This window comes from Oncorhynchus nerka, linkage group LG20 (assembly GCF_034236695.1).
Source record: "Oncorhynchus nerka isolate Pitt River linkage group LG20, Oner_Uvic_2.0, whole genome shotgun sequence".
Classification (NCBI taxonomy): domain Eukaryota; kingdom Metazoa; phylum Chordata; class Actinopteri; order Salmoniformes; family Salmonidae; genus Oncorhynchus; species Oncorhynchus nerka.
Window position 1 is genome coordinate 63,298,466 of NC_088415.1, and position 17,431 is coordinate 63,315,896.

Sequence of the window (17,431 nt, forward strand, 5' to 3'; positions counted from 1 at the left end):
GCTGACTAGCGGATCTGGCAGATCCTGGCTGACTGGCGGATCTGGCAGATCCTGGCTGACTGGCGGATCCTGGCTGACTGGCGGATCCTGGCTGACTAGCGGATCTGGCAGATCCTGGCTGACTGGCAGATCCTGGCTGACTGACGTATCCTGGCTGACAAGCGGATCTGGCAGATCCTGGCTGACTGGCAGATCCTGGCTGACTAGCGGTTCTGGCAGATCCTGGCCGACTGGCGGATCCTGGCTGACTAGCGGATCTGGCAGATCCTGGCTGACTGGCGGATCCTGGCTGACTAGCGGATCTGGCAGATCCTGGCTGACTGGCACTTCTGGCGGATCCTGGCAGACTGGCGGATCCTTGCTGACTGGCGGATCCTGGCTCACTGGCGGATCCTGGCTGAATGGCGGATCTAACTGATCCTGGCAGACTGGCGGCACTGGTGGCGCTGGGCAGACTGGCGGCGCTGGGCAGACTGGTAGCTCAGGCGGCGCTGGGCAGACTGTCGGCACTGGCGGCGCTGGGCAGACGGGTGGCTCAGACGGCCAGGGCGTGACAAGTACCCAAGTTTAAACACCATGGGACCACACAGCCGTGATACTGCTCAGGAAGGAGACCCATTCTGTCTCCTAAAGATTCATGTATTTTGGTGCAAAAAGTGCAAATCAATCCCAGAACAACAGCAAAGGGCCTTGTGAAGATGCTGGAGGAAACAGGTACAAAAGTATCTATATCCACAGTAAAACTGACATAAAAAAGCCAGACTACGGATTGCAACTGCACATTGGGACAAAGATCATACTTTTTGGAGAAATATCTTCTGGTCTGATGAAACAAAAATAGAACTGTTTGGTCATAATGACCATTGTTATGTTTGGAGGAAAAATGGGGGAGGCTTGCAAGCCAAAGAACACCATCCCAACCATGAAACACGGGGGTGGCAGCATCATGTTGTGGGAGTGTTTTGCTGCAGGAGGGACTGGTGCACTTCACAAAATCGATGGCATCATGAGGAAGGAAATTATGTGGATATAATGAAGCAACATCTCAAACGTCGCAAATGGGTCTTCCAAATGGACAATGACCCCAAGCACAATTCCAAAGTTGTAGCAAAATGGCTTAAGGACAACAAAGTCAAGGTATTGGAGTGGCCATCACAAAGCCCTGACCTCAATCCTATAGAGAGATTTGTGGGCAGAACTGAAAAAGTGTGTGTGAGCAAGGAGGCCTACAAACCTGACTAAGTTACACCAGTGTTGTCAGGAGGAATGGGACAAAATTCACCCAACTTATTGTGGGAAGCTTGTGGACAGTTACTCGAAACGCTTGACCCAAGTTAAACAATTTAAAGGCAATGCTACCAAATACTAATTGAGTGTATGTAAACTTCTGACCCACTGGGAATTTGATGAAAGAAATAATAGCTGAAATAAATACTTTTCTTTACTATTATTCTGATATTTCACATTCTTAAAATAAAGTGGTGATCCTAACTGACCTAAGACAGGGAATTTTTACTTGGATTAACTGTCAGTAATTGTGAATAACTGAGTTTAAATGTATTTGGTGAAGGTGTATGTAAACTTCAGACTTCAATTGTATGATGCAAGATGCTGGGGAAACGAAATGATGATGTTGATGATCTATAAATGTTTCTCAGATGAGAGAGGAAAAGATAGCCAAACAAGGTCAGGAGAGGGAGCGTATCAACCATTTTGGTGGAGCAAGAAGTGGTAAGGGAAGAAAGGGTTATGACACAGTGCCTTGCAAAAGTATTCATCCCGCTTGATTTTTTTTCCTATTTTGTTGCATTACAACCTGTAAATCAAATGGATTTTTAAATTTTGATTGCATGTAACGGATAAACACAAAATAGTCCAAATTGGTGAAGTGAAATTAGAAATATTACTTGTTTCAAAAAATGGAAAAGTGGTACATATATATTCTCACCCTTTGCTATGAAGCCCGTAAATAAAATCTGGTACCAATTACCTTCAGAAGTCACATAATTACTTATATAAAGTCCACCTGTGTGCAATCTAAGTGTCACATGATCTGTCACATGATCTCAGTATATATACACCTGTTCTGATAGGCCCCAGAGTCTGCAACACCACTAAGCAAGGGGCACCAACAAGCCAGGGGCACCAACAAGCCAGCGGCACCATGAAGACCAAAGACCTCTCCAAACAGGTCAGGGACAAGGTTGTGGAGAAGTACAGATCAGGGTTGGGTTATAAAAAAAAATCAAAAAGTTTGAACATCCCACAAAGCACCATTAAATCCACTATTTAAAGATGGAAATAATGTGACACCACAACAAACCTGCCAAGAGAGGGCCGCCTACCAAAACTCATGGACCAGGCAAAGAGGGCATTAATCAGAGAGGCAACAAAGAGACCAAAGATAACTCTGAAGGAACTGCAAAGCTCCACAGCGGAGATTGGAGTATCTGTCCATAGGACCACTTTAAGTCATACACTCCACAGAGCTGGGCTTTACGGAAGAGAGGGTAGAAAAAAAGCCATTGCTTAAAGAAAAAAACAAGCAAACCAATTTGGTGTTCGCCAAAAGGCATGTGGGAGACTCTCCAAACATATGGAAGAAGGTACTCTGGTCAGATGAGACTAAAATGTAGCTTTTTGGCCATCAAGGAAAACGCTATGTCTGCGCAAACCCAACACTTCTCATCACCCCGAGACCACATCCTCACAGTGAAGCATGGCGGTGGCAGCAACATGCTGTGGGATGTTTTTCATGGGCAGGGACTGGGAAACTAGTCAGAATTGAAGGAATGATGGATGGAGCTAAATACAGGGAAATTCTCTAGGGAAAACTGTTTCAGTCTTCCAGGAGATTTGAGACTGGGACGGAGGTTCACCTTCCAGCAGGACAATGACCCTAAGCATACTGCTAAAGCAACATTCGAGTGGTTTAAGGGGAAACATTTAAATGTCTTGGAATGGCCTAGTCAAAACCCAGACTTCAATCCAGTTGCGAATCTGTGGTATGACTTAAAGATCGCTGTACACCAGTGGAACCCATCCAACTTGAAGGAGCTGGAGCAGTTTTGCCTTGAAGAATGGACAAAAATCCCAGTGTCTAGATTGCCAAGCCTATAGAGACATACCCCAAGTGATTTGCCGCTGTAATTGCTGCAAAAGGTGGCTCTATTAAGTATTGACTTTTGTGGGGTGGGGGAGAATTATGCACGCTCCAGTTTTCTGTTTTTTTGTGTCTTATTTCCTGTTTGTTTCACAATAAAACATATGTTACATATTCAAAGTGGTAGGCATGTTGTGTAAATAAAATGATACAAACCCCAGGTTGTATGACAACAAAATAGGAAAAATGCCCAAGGGGGTGAATACTTTCACAAGCCACTGTACTTAATTTTAGAAATAGGTCCTATAGTAAATAGGTCCCAAAATCACTTGTTAAATCACATGATGTGTGAATAAGAGTTAACTTACACTGATATAGCTACACATCAAGTCTTCTTCCAGCAAGGCAATCAAACAAGCTAAGCGTCAGTATAGAGACAAAGTAGAATCGCAATTCAACGGCTCAGACACAAGAGGTATGTGGCAGGGTCTACAGTCAATCACGGATTACAAAAAGAAAACCAGCCCAGTCACGGACCAGGATGCCTTGCTCCCAGGAAGACTAAATCACTTTTTTGCCTGCTTTGAGGACAATACAGTGCCACTGACACAGCCCGCAACCAAAACATGCAGACTCTCCTTCACTGCAGCCGAGGTGAGTAAAACATTTAAACGTGTTAACCCTCGCAAGGCTGCAGGCCCAGACGGCATCCCCAGCCGCGCCCTCACCCCACAAGGGTGCGTTCTGAGCCCTCTCCTGTACTCCCTGTTCACCCACGACTGCGTGGCCACGCACGCCTCCAACTCAATCATCAAGTTTGCGGACGACACAACAGTGGTAGGCTTGATTACCAACAACGACGAGACGGCCTACAGGGAGGAGGTGAGGGCCCTCGGAGTGTGGTGTCAGGAAAATAACCTCACACTCAACGTCAACAAAACTAAGGAGATGATTGTGGACTTCAGGAAACAGCAGAGGGAACACCCCCCTATCCACATCGATGGAACAGTAGTGGAGAGGGTAGAAAGTTTTAAGTTCCTCGGCGTACACATCACAGACAAACTGAATTGATCCACCCACACAGCATCGTGAAGAAGGCACAGCAGCGAAATTTGGCTTGTCACCAAAAGCACTCACAAACTTCTACAGATGCACAATCGAGAGCATCCTTTCGGGCTCACCGCCTGGTACGGCAACTGCTCCGCCCACAACCGTAAGGCTCTCCAGAGGGTAGTGAGGTCTGCACAACGCATCACCGCGGGCAAACTACCTGCCCTCCAGGACACCTACACCACCCGATGTCACAGGAAGGCCATAAAGATCATCAAGGACAACAACCACCCGAGCCGCTGCCTGTTCACCCCGCTATCGTCCAGAAGGTGAGGTCAGTACAGGTGCATCAAAGCTGGGACCGAGAGACTGAAAAACAGCTTCTATCTCAAGGCCATCAGACTGTTAACCAGCCACCACTAACATTGAGTGGCTGCGGCCAATACTCTGACTCAACTCCAGCCACTATAATAATGTGAATTGATGGGAATTGATGTAAAATATATCACTAGCCACTTTAAACAATGCTACCTAATATAATGTTTACATACCCTACATTATTTATCTCATATGTATACGTATATACTGTACTCTATATCATCTACTGCATCTTTATGTAATACCTGTATCACTAGCCACTTTAAACTATGCCACTTTGTTTACATACTCATCTCATATGTATATACTGTACTCGATACCATCTACTGCATCTTGCCTATGCCGCTCTGTACCATCACTCATTCATATATCTTTATGTACATATTCTTTATCCCTTTACACTTATGTGTATAAGGGAGTAGTTTTGGAATTGCTAGCTAGATTACTCGTTGGTTATTACTGCATTGTCGGAACTAGAAGCACAAGCATTTCGCTACACTCGCATTAACATCTGCTAACCATGTGTATGTGACAAATAAAATTGGATTTGATTTGATTTGTTACATTTTTCCAAATTCTTTTCAATTGCAAGGTTGGAGACAATGAAAAAGTAGACAGGGAAAACATTGGAATATAACTTGAAATGTGGTCTGTACAAATGTAACAAATATTTTACTCAACAACATGCTATTTTTCACCTAAGCCAAATATAATTTGTGGGTACTGTAAAAATGTATGACTACTACTACCAGATAGTTTTCAGAAGAACAAGTGTGTGTGCATCAGCAGTAGTGCAGATTGTAAACAATGATACCGCACAAACATTGCTTTGACCAGTTTGATTGAATTGCCTTAGGTTAAATTCATTATTTAATATGCGCAGTTAACAACTAATACTAATTAAGTTAACCTCCCAGCATTTAAATAAATCTGGATCTGGATTTTCAGCTAGAATTAAAATTCATATAAAAGTGACCACAAAGACCCCCAATCTCCAATCGCTTTAGACACACTCAGCCACATGCCTGCATGAACATACAGACACATGCATGGTGAGACACAAATGCCTTCCAACTACAGTAGTTTGTGATCATTGTTCTGTGGTATTGAAAGGAGATTTGTTGGTGGCAATTGTAAAAGTAGAAGAGGTTGTGAGGATGATGATAGTAGCAGTACAATTGTAGTCATACAGACGTAGGATCTTAATTTGATCACTCTTTTGTTTCTGATGATTTTCCTGCACAACAGTTTTAAACAGTTTTAAAAAGTTTGTCATTTCCACTTTGAAATGTCAGACTTGATTTGCCCTAACGAAAAATGTATCACCCCCTAAAAAATGTCCATTCATTTTAATCCATATAATAATCCTCATTTCCTGTTGCTGCAGAATTATTTTCCTGCTGTAGCAAACTGGCTCAAATTAAGATCCTACATCTGTAGCTGTCACAGTACAGTAGTAGTCAGTATAAAAGTCAGAGTGGCACACTATACTGTACGTGCTATATACAGTAGCAGTATTTGGTTCACAATGTGCCTCCAGGAAAAGCTCACATCCAGAGCAGGTTTGTCTAAAGAATAATTAATAATTATGCTTAATTGCAAGTTTTGATCCACAAATGAACAGTTAGGATGTACAATAGCGTATTATTTGAGTCAACAAGAAGGGGAACAATTGAAAACAATTAACAGTTTGTTGAAGTTAGTCGGTCCTGTCACGTAATGGAATAGCAATCCAACTGGACATATGCATGGTGAGACACAAATGCTTTCAAACTACAGTAGTTTGTGATCATTGTTCTGTGGTAGTGAAAGGAGATTTGTTGGTGGCCGTTGATAAAATTAGAAAATGTTGTTTACCTTTATTTGACTAGGCCGGTCAGTTAAGAACAAATTCTTATTTTACAATGACAGCCTACCCTGGCCAAATCCAGTTGTGATTACAGCCCAGGATTGAACCAGGGTCTGTAGTGATGCCTCTAGAATTGAGATGCAGTGCCTTAGACCACTGCACCACTCAGGAGCCCAAACTAACTTGCTCAAATTAAGATGTGACATCTGTAGCTGTAACACTACAATAGTAGTCAGTATAAAGGTGTCGTGTCTTTGGCTATGCCGGATTAAGTGATATGACATGCTATTCTATAAAATCCTTTCTCCATAATTAATATTACCTGATTGAGCTAATCATAATTAACTAGAGAGTTGGGGCACCACGAAAAATAATATTTATAGAGCTGTTATCTTCTGAATAAACTCTTAAAGACCTAGTAATATTTTACATCAATAGCAGTCAATATTAATCGTCACCTTTATTCAGCCTCACCCTAGCTAACAAGTTGAATCAGCAATACAAAACTTGGGTTTATTTATTGATTTACTAAATACCTAACTAATCACACAGAATTACATATACACAGAATGTACTATACCTTGATTACAAATTACGTCATAAAGGAAAACGTCCCTGGCGGGCGGAACAGATATGACAGCTGGTTACACAAAAGAAAAGGGGCTTGGCTTGAGTGAAAGAGCAGGAAGACTGAGGGACAAAGGGAGAAGCTGTGCTATCGTAAATACAGTATCTTATGCATTCTAAATTACCGCCCATTTGGAAAAGGAAAATGCAATAAATATTTACTCTGAGCTGCGCTTCGGTAGGTTGGTGGTAGATGGAAGGCCATGTTGCCAAACCGAGTCCTTTGTCCTTTGAAGAATGTCTCTGGTGGTCAGTTGAATACTTTGTAGTAACGTCGCTGTGTGGTAGACGGGATACTCTGCCTGTTCTTTCCTAGACCACATTTGCAGCTGCTGTTGCTAACTCAACGGCTAGGAGGTATCACTTCTGTAGTGAATAAGAGTTCAAAGTTCATACCATTCGCAACCAAAGCTCACGCTGAGGTTGACATGTTAGTCCTTTTAACGCAGAGGCTGCAGACCTCACGTACTTGGAACAGGAGGTTATATTGTTGTCAAGGCTTTATATAGGAAGGGAGAGGAGGGCGTGTTTGAAAAGTTTTATAACCCATGTCCCTTCACAGGGGCGGGCCACTGATTGAGCAGAGCCCTAACCTTATGAAAACCCAAATCTCTCATTTGGAAGCTAAAATTACATTTCATCTCTTCATCAATAATTTTATATTCAAACATTTAAATTGAACATGGCATTTCCATGTGAATCCGATAACTACAACGTGCAGACTTTCCACTGTAGAGTTCATGTCATCTTATTATTGATGAGAATGTCTCAGATGACAACCGAACTGACATCATATTCATTAAGTACCACCGCATATGTTCAATTGGTCGGATTACCAGAATATAGTTCACCCCCCCCCCCCCCACCTTCTGATGCTCCCAGAATCTCTATGTTAACCAAGGGGGTTTCAAATGTCACATCAGTAGGGTAGAGAGAGGAAACAGGGGGGGGGAAGAGGTATTTATGACTGTCATAAACCTACCCCCCAGGCCAACGTCATGACTAAGGTCATAGTAGCACACTGTACTATATGTGCTATAGAGCAGTATTTGGTCCACGAAACGAGTGACGGGAGATGTCCCATCCAGAGCAGGTTTGTCTATCAAGTCATTCAGGCTTAATGAATCTCAATGTTAGTTATTACAGAGAGCAGCATTCAGGGGGTCTTCCTGGGGTTGAGCCATGGGGACTGGAGCTAAAACAACATGTCCGAAGAGCTACAGTACATTAGGACAATGAGTTGAGAGACTGCTGTTCACTCTACAGTACTCTTCCTAGGAGTCAGATAATCAAATTAGCAAGATGTTATCCACACAAAAGGTAAATAAGTTACAATGTATACTGAAATGGAAATATTGGGGGGTGGGGGGGACATCATGTGGACACTGGTGACTGATGTGGACCTACTGATCTGTAACCGGACAGATATCCAATCATCTTAAATCCGATTTGTAATACCAGGTGATTATGGCGTGTTTTCCTGCTGAGAACAATCAGTTAAACAAACCAAACACAGCTGCTGAAAGGTCTCAGGATTTCAGACCACGGGCTTAATCTATTTGTGGAAGGTAAGAAGCCAGTTAATATAATGTAGGCCTACACATACACTACATTGGAATATTTAAAACAAACTCTTTACTTTTTATAAACTAGCTTGATTTTTTTACAGTTCATACTTGAAATGAAGCTCTTATCCATCCTGATGATATATCAATTTGTTTGTTTTTCTGACATATTAATAGTAATTTTTCTTTCAGTACTTGATACATGTCTGCCCTCTTGTGTCTGCAACCAGGAAGATCAAGTGGTGTCTTTAAGGTGGCATAGGTTGTGTGGTTTGATAAACCAAAGAAGAGAAGAATGGAGACATGAAAAGGTGGAACATGGTGTCTGCCTGGAATGTGAATGTATGTGATAGAGAGACTATGATGGCTACTGACTGTGTGTGAATGAAATATATTACATGTCAGAGCACACATGTCCAACTGAGTCCATCTCTTTTCGCCATAAAGATTTCGTAAGATTGTTCATGAAGCTTATGCAGTAAGAAGAATTGTCATTGTTGATGTATGATTATGAAGGACCTCCATACGGAGTTTGCCTGTTCCTTTTCTGTATTTAATTTTTTAGCAGTTTCTTTTCATGTATCACTGTGAGCTGATTGTTTGGTAAAGTATATTAGTTAGACCAATGACACCCTCTATTGGATGTAGGCTACATGAGGCTGCATTGACTTTAGACCCCAATACAGTATACCGTCACATGGCAAGGAAAATATGACTAATGAACATCAGTTACGATAGGTCAAATTCGGAAGTACAGTATTGCACAATACTATAATAATGAATCATTCTGTTTAATCACACGTTTTGATCCACAAATGAATAGTACAATCACATTTGTTATTTGAGTGAACAAGATGGGGAACAAAGGAAAACAATGAACAATTAGTTGACGTTAATTGGTCCCGTCACCTGATGGAATTGTAATCCAATTGGGCACATAGGGATGAGCATATGGGATCAGGGACATGGTGTGGACTTTCCATAAACATATGAACAATCCCCCGTCTTCAACTATCGGGTGTCTTGGCAGCCTTTTTAAGAAGCCATGACGTGTTTTACAAAATCTGAGAGGAGAAATAGACGAGGGAGTTACATACAGAGATCTTGATTGATTTAAAAGCTATGTTTTGGAATGTTTAGTCAACGATAGCAAGAAGAGGGTATCATTTCTTAACCTTCGTAGTTTACACAGCCGTTGGCGTCCTCCTGGTTTGTCATGAGCTGCTCAACCTCATCCTCCTTCATCTTCTCACCTTCAACCAATCAACCATACTGTTCAATTCCCTTTTCTAATACCTTTTCTAATACCGTTAAAACCTTTATAGCCTACTTTAGCCTGGTCCAATAATGAATGTGCTTCAGCCAACTCTTCTAACGTTGTCAACGGTATGACAATAAAGAGTTGGTTACAGCACATACATTGTGGGACATGGCAAGATCAAACTATTTTTGTCTGTATTATTGTATGGTGTATGTTAAAGATGTCTGAGGCGTTAGACTCACCTAGTGAAGCCAGAACGTGCCTGAGCTCAGCGCCCATGACTGGGCCATCGCCCAGTTTGTCGAATACCCTCAGACCCTCAACAAAATCCTCATATGTGCCGCGGTCCTTGGCTTTGCTGATGTGTTGGTGGATTGGCAGGAAGCTGTCGAAGTCCAGCATCTTTGTCGCCATCTCTTTGTATGAAACAACAAAATCAAATGTCATTGAAACCGTCCACACCATCACCAACACAGGGGTTAGAAATGTATAACATTGACTTAGATTGAATTAAAAGAATACATATTAAATGTATGATTACCTCTATTAAATTTCAAATATAAAAAGTAATAATAGCTAAATGTTAAAAGCTTATTGATGAAACATCGAAGAAAGCAAACTGAGCAGTATGTTTTCATTTTAGAAAAACACTAATAGAAAACTAATCATAGATTGTTGCGTGGACTTACCCTCAGCCTTGGGCTTTCCAAGGATGTATGTGATTTCAGCGTTGGTAGGGTTCTGCCCCAGTGCCCTGATCACATCGCCACACTGTCCGTATGTGATTTTCATCTCATTGAGTGGTGTCCTGTCAAACAGCTGGAAAGCATCCTTGAAATCTGTGGAGAGAGCATTGTGTGTCTAAAATCTGTTCTGCTTAGCTTTCTGAGTGCAGTGAGTGTCTGGCAGGGCCCTAAAAGCAGGCAGGTCTCACTTTGAGGAGAGGCTGGAAACGCCACAATCTGTGGTATGCTAACAGTGTGTCGCCACGTATTGAAGTGTTGAGGAAATCAAAGGGGGATTTCCTCCTGATTTCAATATATCACTTTTTTCCCTGTATGTAATTATAAGCCATTTAGCAGACACTTATATCCAAAGCAACTTACAGTCATGCATGAACACATTTTGCATGTTGGTGGTCCTGGGAATTGATCCCACCATCGTGGCAATTTAAGCACCGTGCTCTACCAACTGAGCGACGAGGACCTATCTCTTGCACTATACTGTCAATGGAGAAAAGTTATCATTGTTGTCATCTGTCACACACCACTGTAAATGAATGCAAATTGATATGGTTGCACTCAGAACACTTCCACAAACCATCAATTTAATTTGCTAATGACTAGAGAACAAGCTCTCAGCCTATCAAATGCCAACAGTCTCCAATTAGTCATTTCAACTGTATGAGGCACTTCTTGGTATTCTCATGTTCAAAAATACTAAAATACTCAAATTACAACCCCAAAACAACCTCTATTATAATAAGTGTACCATTCCAGGTCACAACCGTAACTACAATCTCAATCTTACCCTCAATCTGCTCAGGAGTGAATTCAAGCTGAAAGGAAAAACAAAAATAACATTTTGGTTCAGGATGTGGACACAAAGTAGTGATTTAAAATGGCCAACAACATAGTTAACTGCATGTTGTGAGCAACAGTGAAAATGACTTAAAAAAAACTGAGGTCAAATACATAAGGCATGACTCTTTGGCCTTGATGGTAGTAGTATCCCCCACTCTGAATGAACCTAAATGTAAAGTGAATGGAAAATGGAGGAGTATAGGAGGAGAAGGACATGAAAATGTAATTGTGCTTCACCAACCTTTCAGGTTATCTGAAAAACTTCAAAGGTCTAACCTAAAACTGTATTAAAATCCTATTTATATTCATTTGATATCCTTCATGTAATGAGGATAGGAAAGGACCGTCCCTCTTGCACTTGTTCACCATCGTAAACGCTCTTGACAATTTTCCTATTGTGTATGTTGTGTGAAAATATTTTCAAATCCCACATTTTTGCATGTTTTAAAATATTTGGCCTTGGTTAGAAATATATATATTTGTCTTTGCACTTCTTTCTTATTTTTATGCACAAATAAGGCAGTCCGATTTGGGTGGTCTGCTATGCATGGCCATAATTAAAATCACATTGAGTGGTTTTAACCTCACTACATAATACAGCTGTTCCCTCAACCATGAAAATGTTTACTTATATAGAAGAGGCAGAGTCAGCAAGAAACAAACTTTGCCTTGTGTAAGCCAATATTCTCCCAACTTTAAGCTCCATCAGGTTCAAGCTACTGTTGCTTAAGTACAAAATATTGTAACTTGTGACGATGTAAATAGTAGTATGAAGATAAAATGCTCTATAAAGGTCTTGAAATGTATGTAGATTTTGCCTGTCATGTTAATTATCATTGTTCGTCTTCAATCTGTCATGCTACTCGTATTATCTTATCTTTAAAGTCAAAAACTTGATTTTATATATATTTCCACAATGTGAGGTTGGAATAGTACTGTGAAATTGTGACAATTATGATAATGCCCTTTTAGTGTAAGAGCTGTTGAAATGACTGCCTGAAATGTCATCCTGTTTTGGTGGGATGGAGTTTTGGCCTGACTTTTGACATCACCAGGTGGTAAATTAGTTACTAGACCAATAAGAAAGAGGGTTCCAAACCTCTATACCAATAATAGCTAGTTCAATTTTCCCCTACCCACTCCGTCCAACCACTCTTTGCTAAGAAGCATTTAGATTTGTTTTTTGGACATTTTAAATGAAAACAGTCACACTAGCTAGGTTTCCATCCAATTGGCGACAGATCTTCATGAGACTATTCTAAAATCCGCATGAAGAAGATATGCGCCTTTTCCGCAACTGACTTGTTGCGGAAAAGTCAGTGAGTGATGAAATAGTGCACACAATATATTATTTTTTGCTTATGTTTTCATGTACCGAATTCAAATCTAAAGTTCAATGTGTTTCCATCATATGTTCAACTCTACCGATAGTTTTGTCACAAAAACTGCTGCTTTAAATAGCCGACAGTTCGCAGATATAGGGTGGTCTACATGGTGAGTTAATTATGGATTAGAACAAGAATATGTTTATTTGTCAAACGGCAGTCAAGCATCAATCATCATGTCACCAGAATATGACCCTCGCTATTTATTGAAAATGAGCATCAAGCTCATTACCATGTACTTTCTCCACCCTGTGAAGTTCATCATAACGTATCTAATCTGTAGCCTAATAAGCTGCATGGTTTCCCTAGTCATAGTGGTAGGACCACACACTATACCATCGAGTGACTCCAAGTTCACTTCGATATGATGGTTATTATATCAACATAATACATTTTACCTACGCAAAAAGATCCCACCATGTCAAACGAACAAATGACCTGTCGGCATTTTCAAAATTGTGCCGAAACTACCTGTTTCCATCATAGCTTTTTTATTTTTATTTTTATTTTTTTATCTACGGTGACTTCATTCACATAAAACACTGTGGATGGTAACTTGGTTAGTAAGGTACTTAATTGTTACACAGACATTATTTGATAGTGACTTAAAAATGGCTGCATTGGACCTTGTCCAAACGGCTAAACTGTAGGACTCCTATTTGCATGCACTGCACTGTTCACGTCACACGGTGTCTCTGATGTTCTTGAAAAACACAGATGACTATCAATGGAAGACCAAACTGTTATTACCATCTCCTTGAAAGGTCCATTGTGTCCTCAAGTGGATAGATGGCTTGATGTTGAGATTAAGAGTATTACATTTTTCTTATCAATTTGATGAATATGAAAAGAATGGAACCTCACCCAAATGATAGTGAAATGATGTGCTGTATGATAGCCCAGTTACAATTTTAGCATCTAACAAATACATGAGTAACACACCTTTTTAGTCTTAAATAAATCCCTAATAAAACAAATCATTTTAAACATGTTCGAAGATAACAAATAATCAAATAAAAACATTGTTATGTTGATGTTTCCCCCATCCAACACCCACATCCAAAGCTCATCATATTGTCCCTATTCCCTTCATGCAAACCAGTGAAAATAGGAGTTCTTCTGTACCAGTGGCAGAGGGGAGAGACATTTGAATAGTCACTCTGCGGGCAGTAGGCCTGACGGCATATACATTTCTCTTCGGCTGAACTTTTCAGATGGCAGTTTATGGACCTCCAAAAAAATGTATGCAGCAACTGCTGATTGACCCTTTAAGGCCACACTGCTGATTTCATTAACACCAGTTGTGATAACCCATAAAAATGTGAATATGAAATATAATTTAACGTTTATAATTAATTGTTGCATTATTGTGCCAAACATTATACACTGATGATGAACTGTCCCATGTGGCTCAGTTGGTAGAGCATGGTTTGATTCCCATGGGGGACCAGTATGAAAATGTATGCCCTCACTACTGTATGTCGCTCTGGATAAGAGCGTCTGCTAAATGATGTAATGAACTCTAGTATTGTCATTGCTGGTTGCACTTGCACTTGAACAGAACCCCAGCTAGTCAATGAGTGTCAACCTACATAGAGAGACAGATGTAAACTCAGTGTGTCAGTCAGGTTATAAATGGATCAAGCCCTGCATAGCTCTAACTGCCATCCCATGAACATTATATCAGGTGATTGTCATTGAAGACAGCTAATGCAACCATCCCAGTATGTCCACCCCATGGGAAGCTCGTAAAACATTCAGGTCCTGTCATGATTGCTATTTTGGTGCCTGCCCGTTGTTCGCTATGGTATGTACCTTGGAAAGGCTCCAGACGATTTACAATGCCAATTGTTATTTGACCCCCAAGCAAAGCGAAGCAACGTTCAGTGCAGCTGTAACAGGGGCAGTTTAGTTTAGCAAGCTAAAGTCATAAGTAAGTATAGACACATACACTTAGTTTGGACTTTACTGGTTGGATTCAATTACAAGAGAATGAGACACAATAACGTTCCTTTAATCCAGTAGGGAATAACAGAGAAGGGTAGTACCTAAGATTCATTCATTTATGAAATGTACACTGTATATTAACAACTGTACACTCTTCCAAAATGGTTATTCAGCTGTCCCCATAGGATAACCATTTTTGGTTCCAGGTTGAACCCTTTTGGGTTCCATGTAGAACCCTCTGTGGAACGGGTTCTACATGGAACCAAAAAAGGTTTTACCTGGAACAAAAAATGTTTCCTCAAAGGATTTGCCTATGGAGTCAGCCAAATAACCATTTTAGGTTCTAGGTAACATGTTTTTTTTTCAAAGAGTGTAGCACACATTTATCAGGGAAATTCAGAAGACTCGAATTAGGTTTCTGCCCTGCTGCACTCCAGGCTATAATTCTGTCCAAGTTCAGGATGTGGGTAGCCCTCTTCTCAGGGAGGAAGAGAGTTGATTATTGTACAGAATAATAATTTGCATAATAGTTAAATGGCTAATCAGAGCTTTCCTACACCGGAAATCCACATTTTCCGAAGAACTATTTAAGGTTTTACATGTTTGTACATTGAGAGTCACAATGGTCAATAGCGCTGACAAACTTTTAAAGACAATTAAATTTGCCTTGCTATAACATGTTGTACACATGCATTGCTGAATAATGTTGAACCAAGTCTCCAATCAGATAGTAGTTTCTAAGAAATGATGGTAGGGGCACAGTTTGCAGTACACTAGTGGGTGGCATCTATAATGGAATCATAGTCGTCACACTGTGCCATCCTACTGTGGCAATTTAATGGTAATAGTTAAGATTGATCAACTTTCAGTGAACTTTTTGTAACCTTCACATGTGCAACCGCATCATGTTCAGAATGAACTTTATGTTGATGACAATGAATGTCCTTATGTGGTTGGCATTTACCTCTGGAAAAATGATTCCTCCAAAATGGCCTTTCAGTGCTCATAGAAACAACTGACTCATGGTTCAAGGCTCAGCTCCTCTGTGTATCGTCCTTTACTGAAAGAGAAACAAATCAAATAAAGAAGCATATTTCAAAATAAATGATAGAGGATTACACAAAAAGTATTTCACATCCTGAGGGATATTATAGGTTTAACCCAACAAGCTGAACATATATTACTTTCTGAGTTTATCAACTTTCTTGTATATTTATTTGTCAGTGGGGTCTTGTATTTGTATTTGCTTGTTTCTGATTGGAGTAATTCCAATTGCAATGTACCAATTGCCCTCGGCCTCTCCTATAGGACTGTTTTGTTGGAACTCACAAGTTATTCAGATGTATTGTTACAACATAGCATGGATGAATGTATATCATATACAATATGTATTTGCTGAAGACCTGCAGTATTGAAAGCAATCTTGTATGCTGTCACTTAAAGAACGTAAAACTATTATGGGCCAGCTCAACGGTCTAACGGTTGTCTAAATAGAGACAGTTACCTAATACCGGATCACTTTACAGTTTCCTAAAAGGCATTGTCTTTTAGCAGTGTGCTGTAATATCTGAAAATAACAAATGTGCTTATCATGCTACTGTACTTTTATTAAGAAATGAATTGAAGTTAGGGTCTCATTTTGGATCGACAAACCAGAAACTAACACTGGCTACATAGATTTGTGTTGATCCTTTTGAATCTTACTTTAATTAACAAAGTAAGGGTTGGATGGTAACACAAGGTAGAGCATACTAAAACAAAGGCTACAGAATCCATTCAGCCATTCAATTTTGTACCTACCAGCAAATTTGTCTGACGCTTCATCTGAGCTGTAAATTGTCTCGTCCTCATCCCTAAGACAATCAGACATTTGGAAGTAAGTTGCTATCAGGCATACACTGACTGTACAAAACACCTCCCTAATATTGAGTTGCACCCACGTTGACCTTAGAACAGCCTCAATTTGTTGTGGCATGGACTGCAAGGTGACGAAAGCGTTCCACAGGGATACTGGCACATGTTGACTCCAATGCTTCCCACAGTTGTGTCAAGTTGGCTGGATGTCCTTTGGGTTGCGGACCATTCTTGAAACACAGGGGTGTGAAACACCCAGCAGGTTTGCAGTTCTTTTTTCTTTCCACTTTTTTTCTCCCCAATTTTGTGGTATTCAATTGGTAGTTACAGTTTTGTCTCATCACTGCAACTCCCGTACAGGAGAGGCGAAGGTCGAGAGCCGTGCGTCCTCCGAAACACAACCCAACCAAGCCTTACTGCTTCTTGACACAATGCTCAATTAAACCGGAAGCCAGCCGCACCAATGTGTCTGTGGAAACACCATACCCCTGGCTACCGTGTCAGCGTGCACTGCACAGGAGTCGCTAGTGCGCAATGGGACAAGGACATCCCGGCTGACCAAACTCTCCCCTAACCCAGACGATGCTTGGCCAATTGTGCGCCGCCCCATGGGTCTCCCGGGTCACTGCCTGCTGAGACAGAGCCTGGACACGAACCCATAATCTCTAGTGACACAGCTAGCACTGAGATGCAGTGCCTTAGACCACTGCACCACTCAGGAGGCACAGGTTTGCAGTTCTTGACACACTTAAAGCCGTGCGCCTGGCACCTGCTACCATACCTGTTCAAAGGCACTTACATCTTTATTCTTGCCCATTCACCCTCTGAA

At 40.9% G+C, this 17,431-nt stretch overlaps 1 protein-coding gene across 3 annotated transcripts in view; it reads right to left on the reverse strand.

The window, feature by feature from the left end:
- LOC115101759 (myosin light chain 3-like) overlaps window positions 1-17,120 on the reverse strand; it is a 29,573-nt gene extending 12,453 nt beyond the window's left edge. The window contains exons 1-6 of one of the 3 annotated variants that reach the window (XM_029621222.2): window positions 16,549-17,116; window positions 15,713-15,808; window positions 10,523-10,672; window positions 10,076-10,249; window positions 9,748-9,825; window positions 9,358-9,636 (exon numbers count right to left, since the gene is read on the reverse strand). In XM_029621222.2, coding sequence (XP_029477082.2) covers window positions 9,608-9,636; window positions 9,748-9,825; window positions 10,076-10,249; window positions 10,523-10,672; window positions 15,713-15,755 — 474 coding nt within the window. In that variant the 5' untranslated portion in view covers window positions 15,756-15,808; window positions 16,549-17,116 and the 3' untranslated portion in view covers window positions 9,358-9,607. Of the gene's footprint in view, window positions 1-9,357; window positions 9,637-9,747; window positions 9,826-10,075; window positions 10,250-10,522; window positions 10,673-11,363; window positions 11,392-15,712; window positions 15,809-16,548 lie in introns of those variants that run through there. The other 2 variants (XM_029621223.2, XM_065005674.1) reach the window with 2 other exon arrangements.
- Window positions 17,121-17,431: the final 311 nt, after the last annotated feature.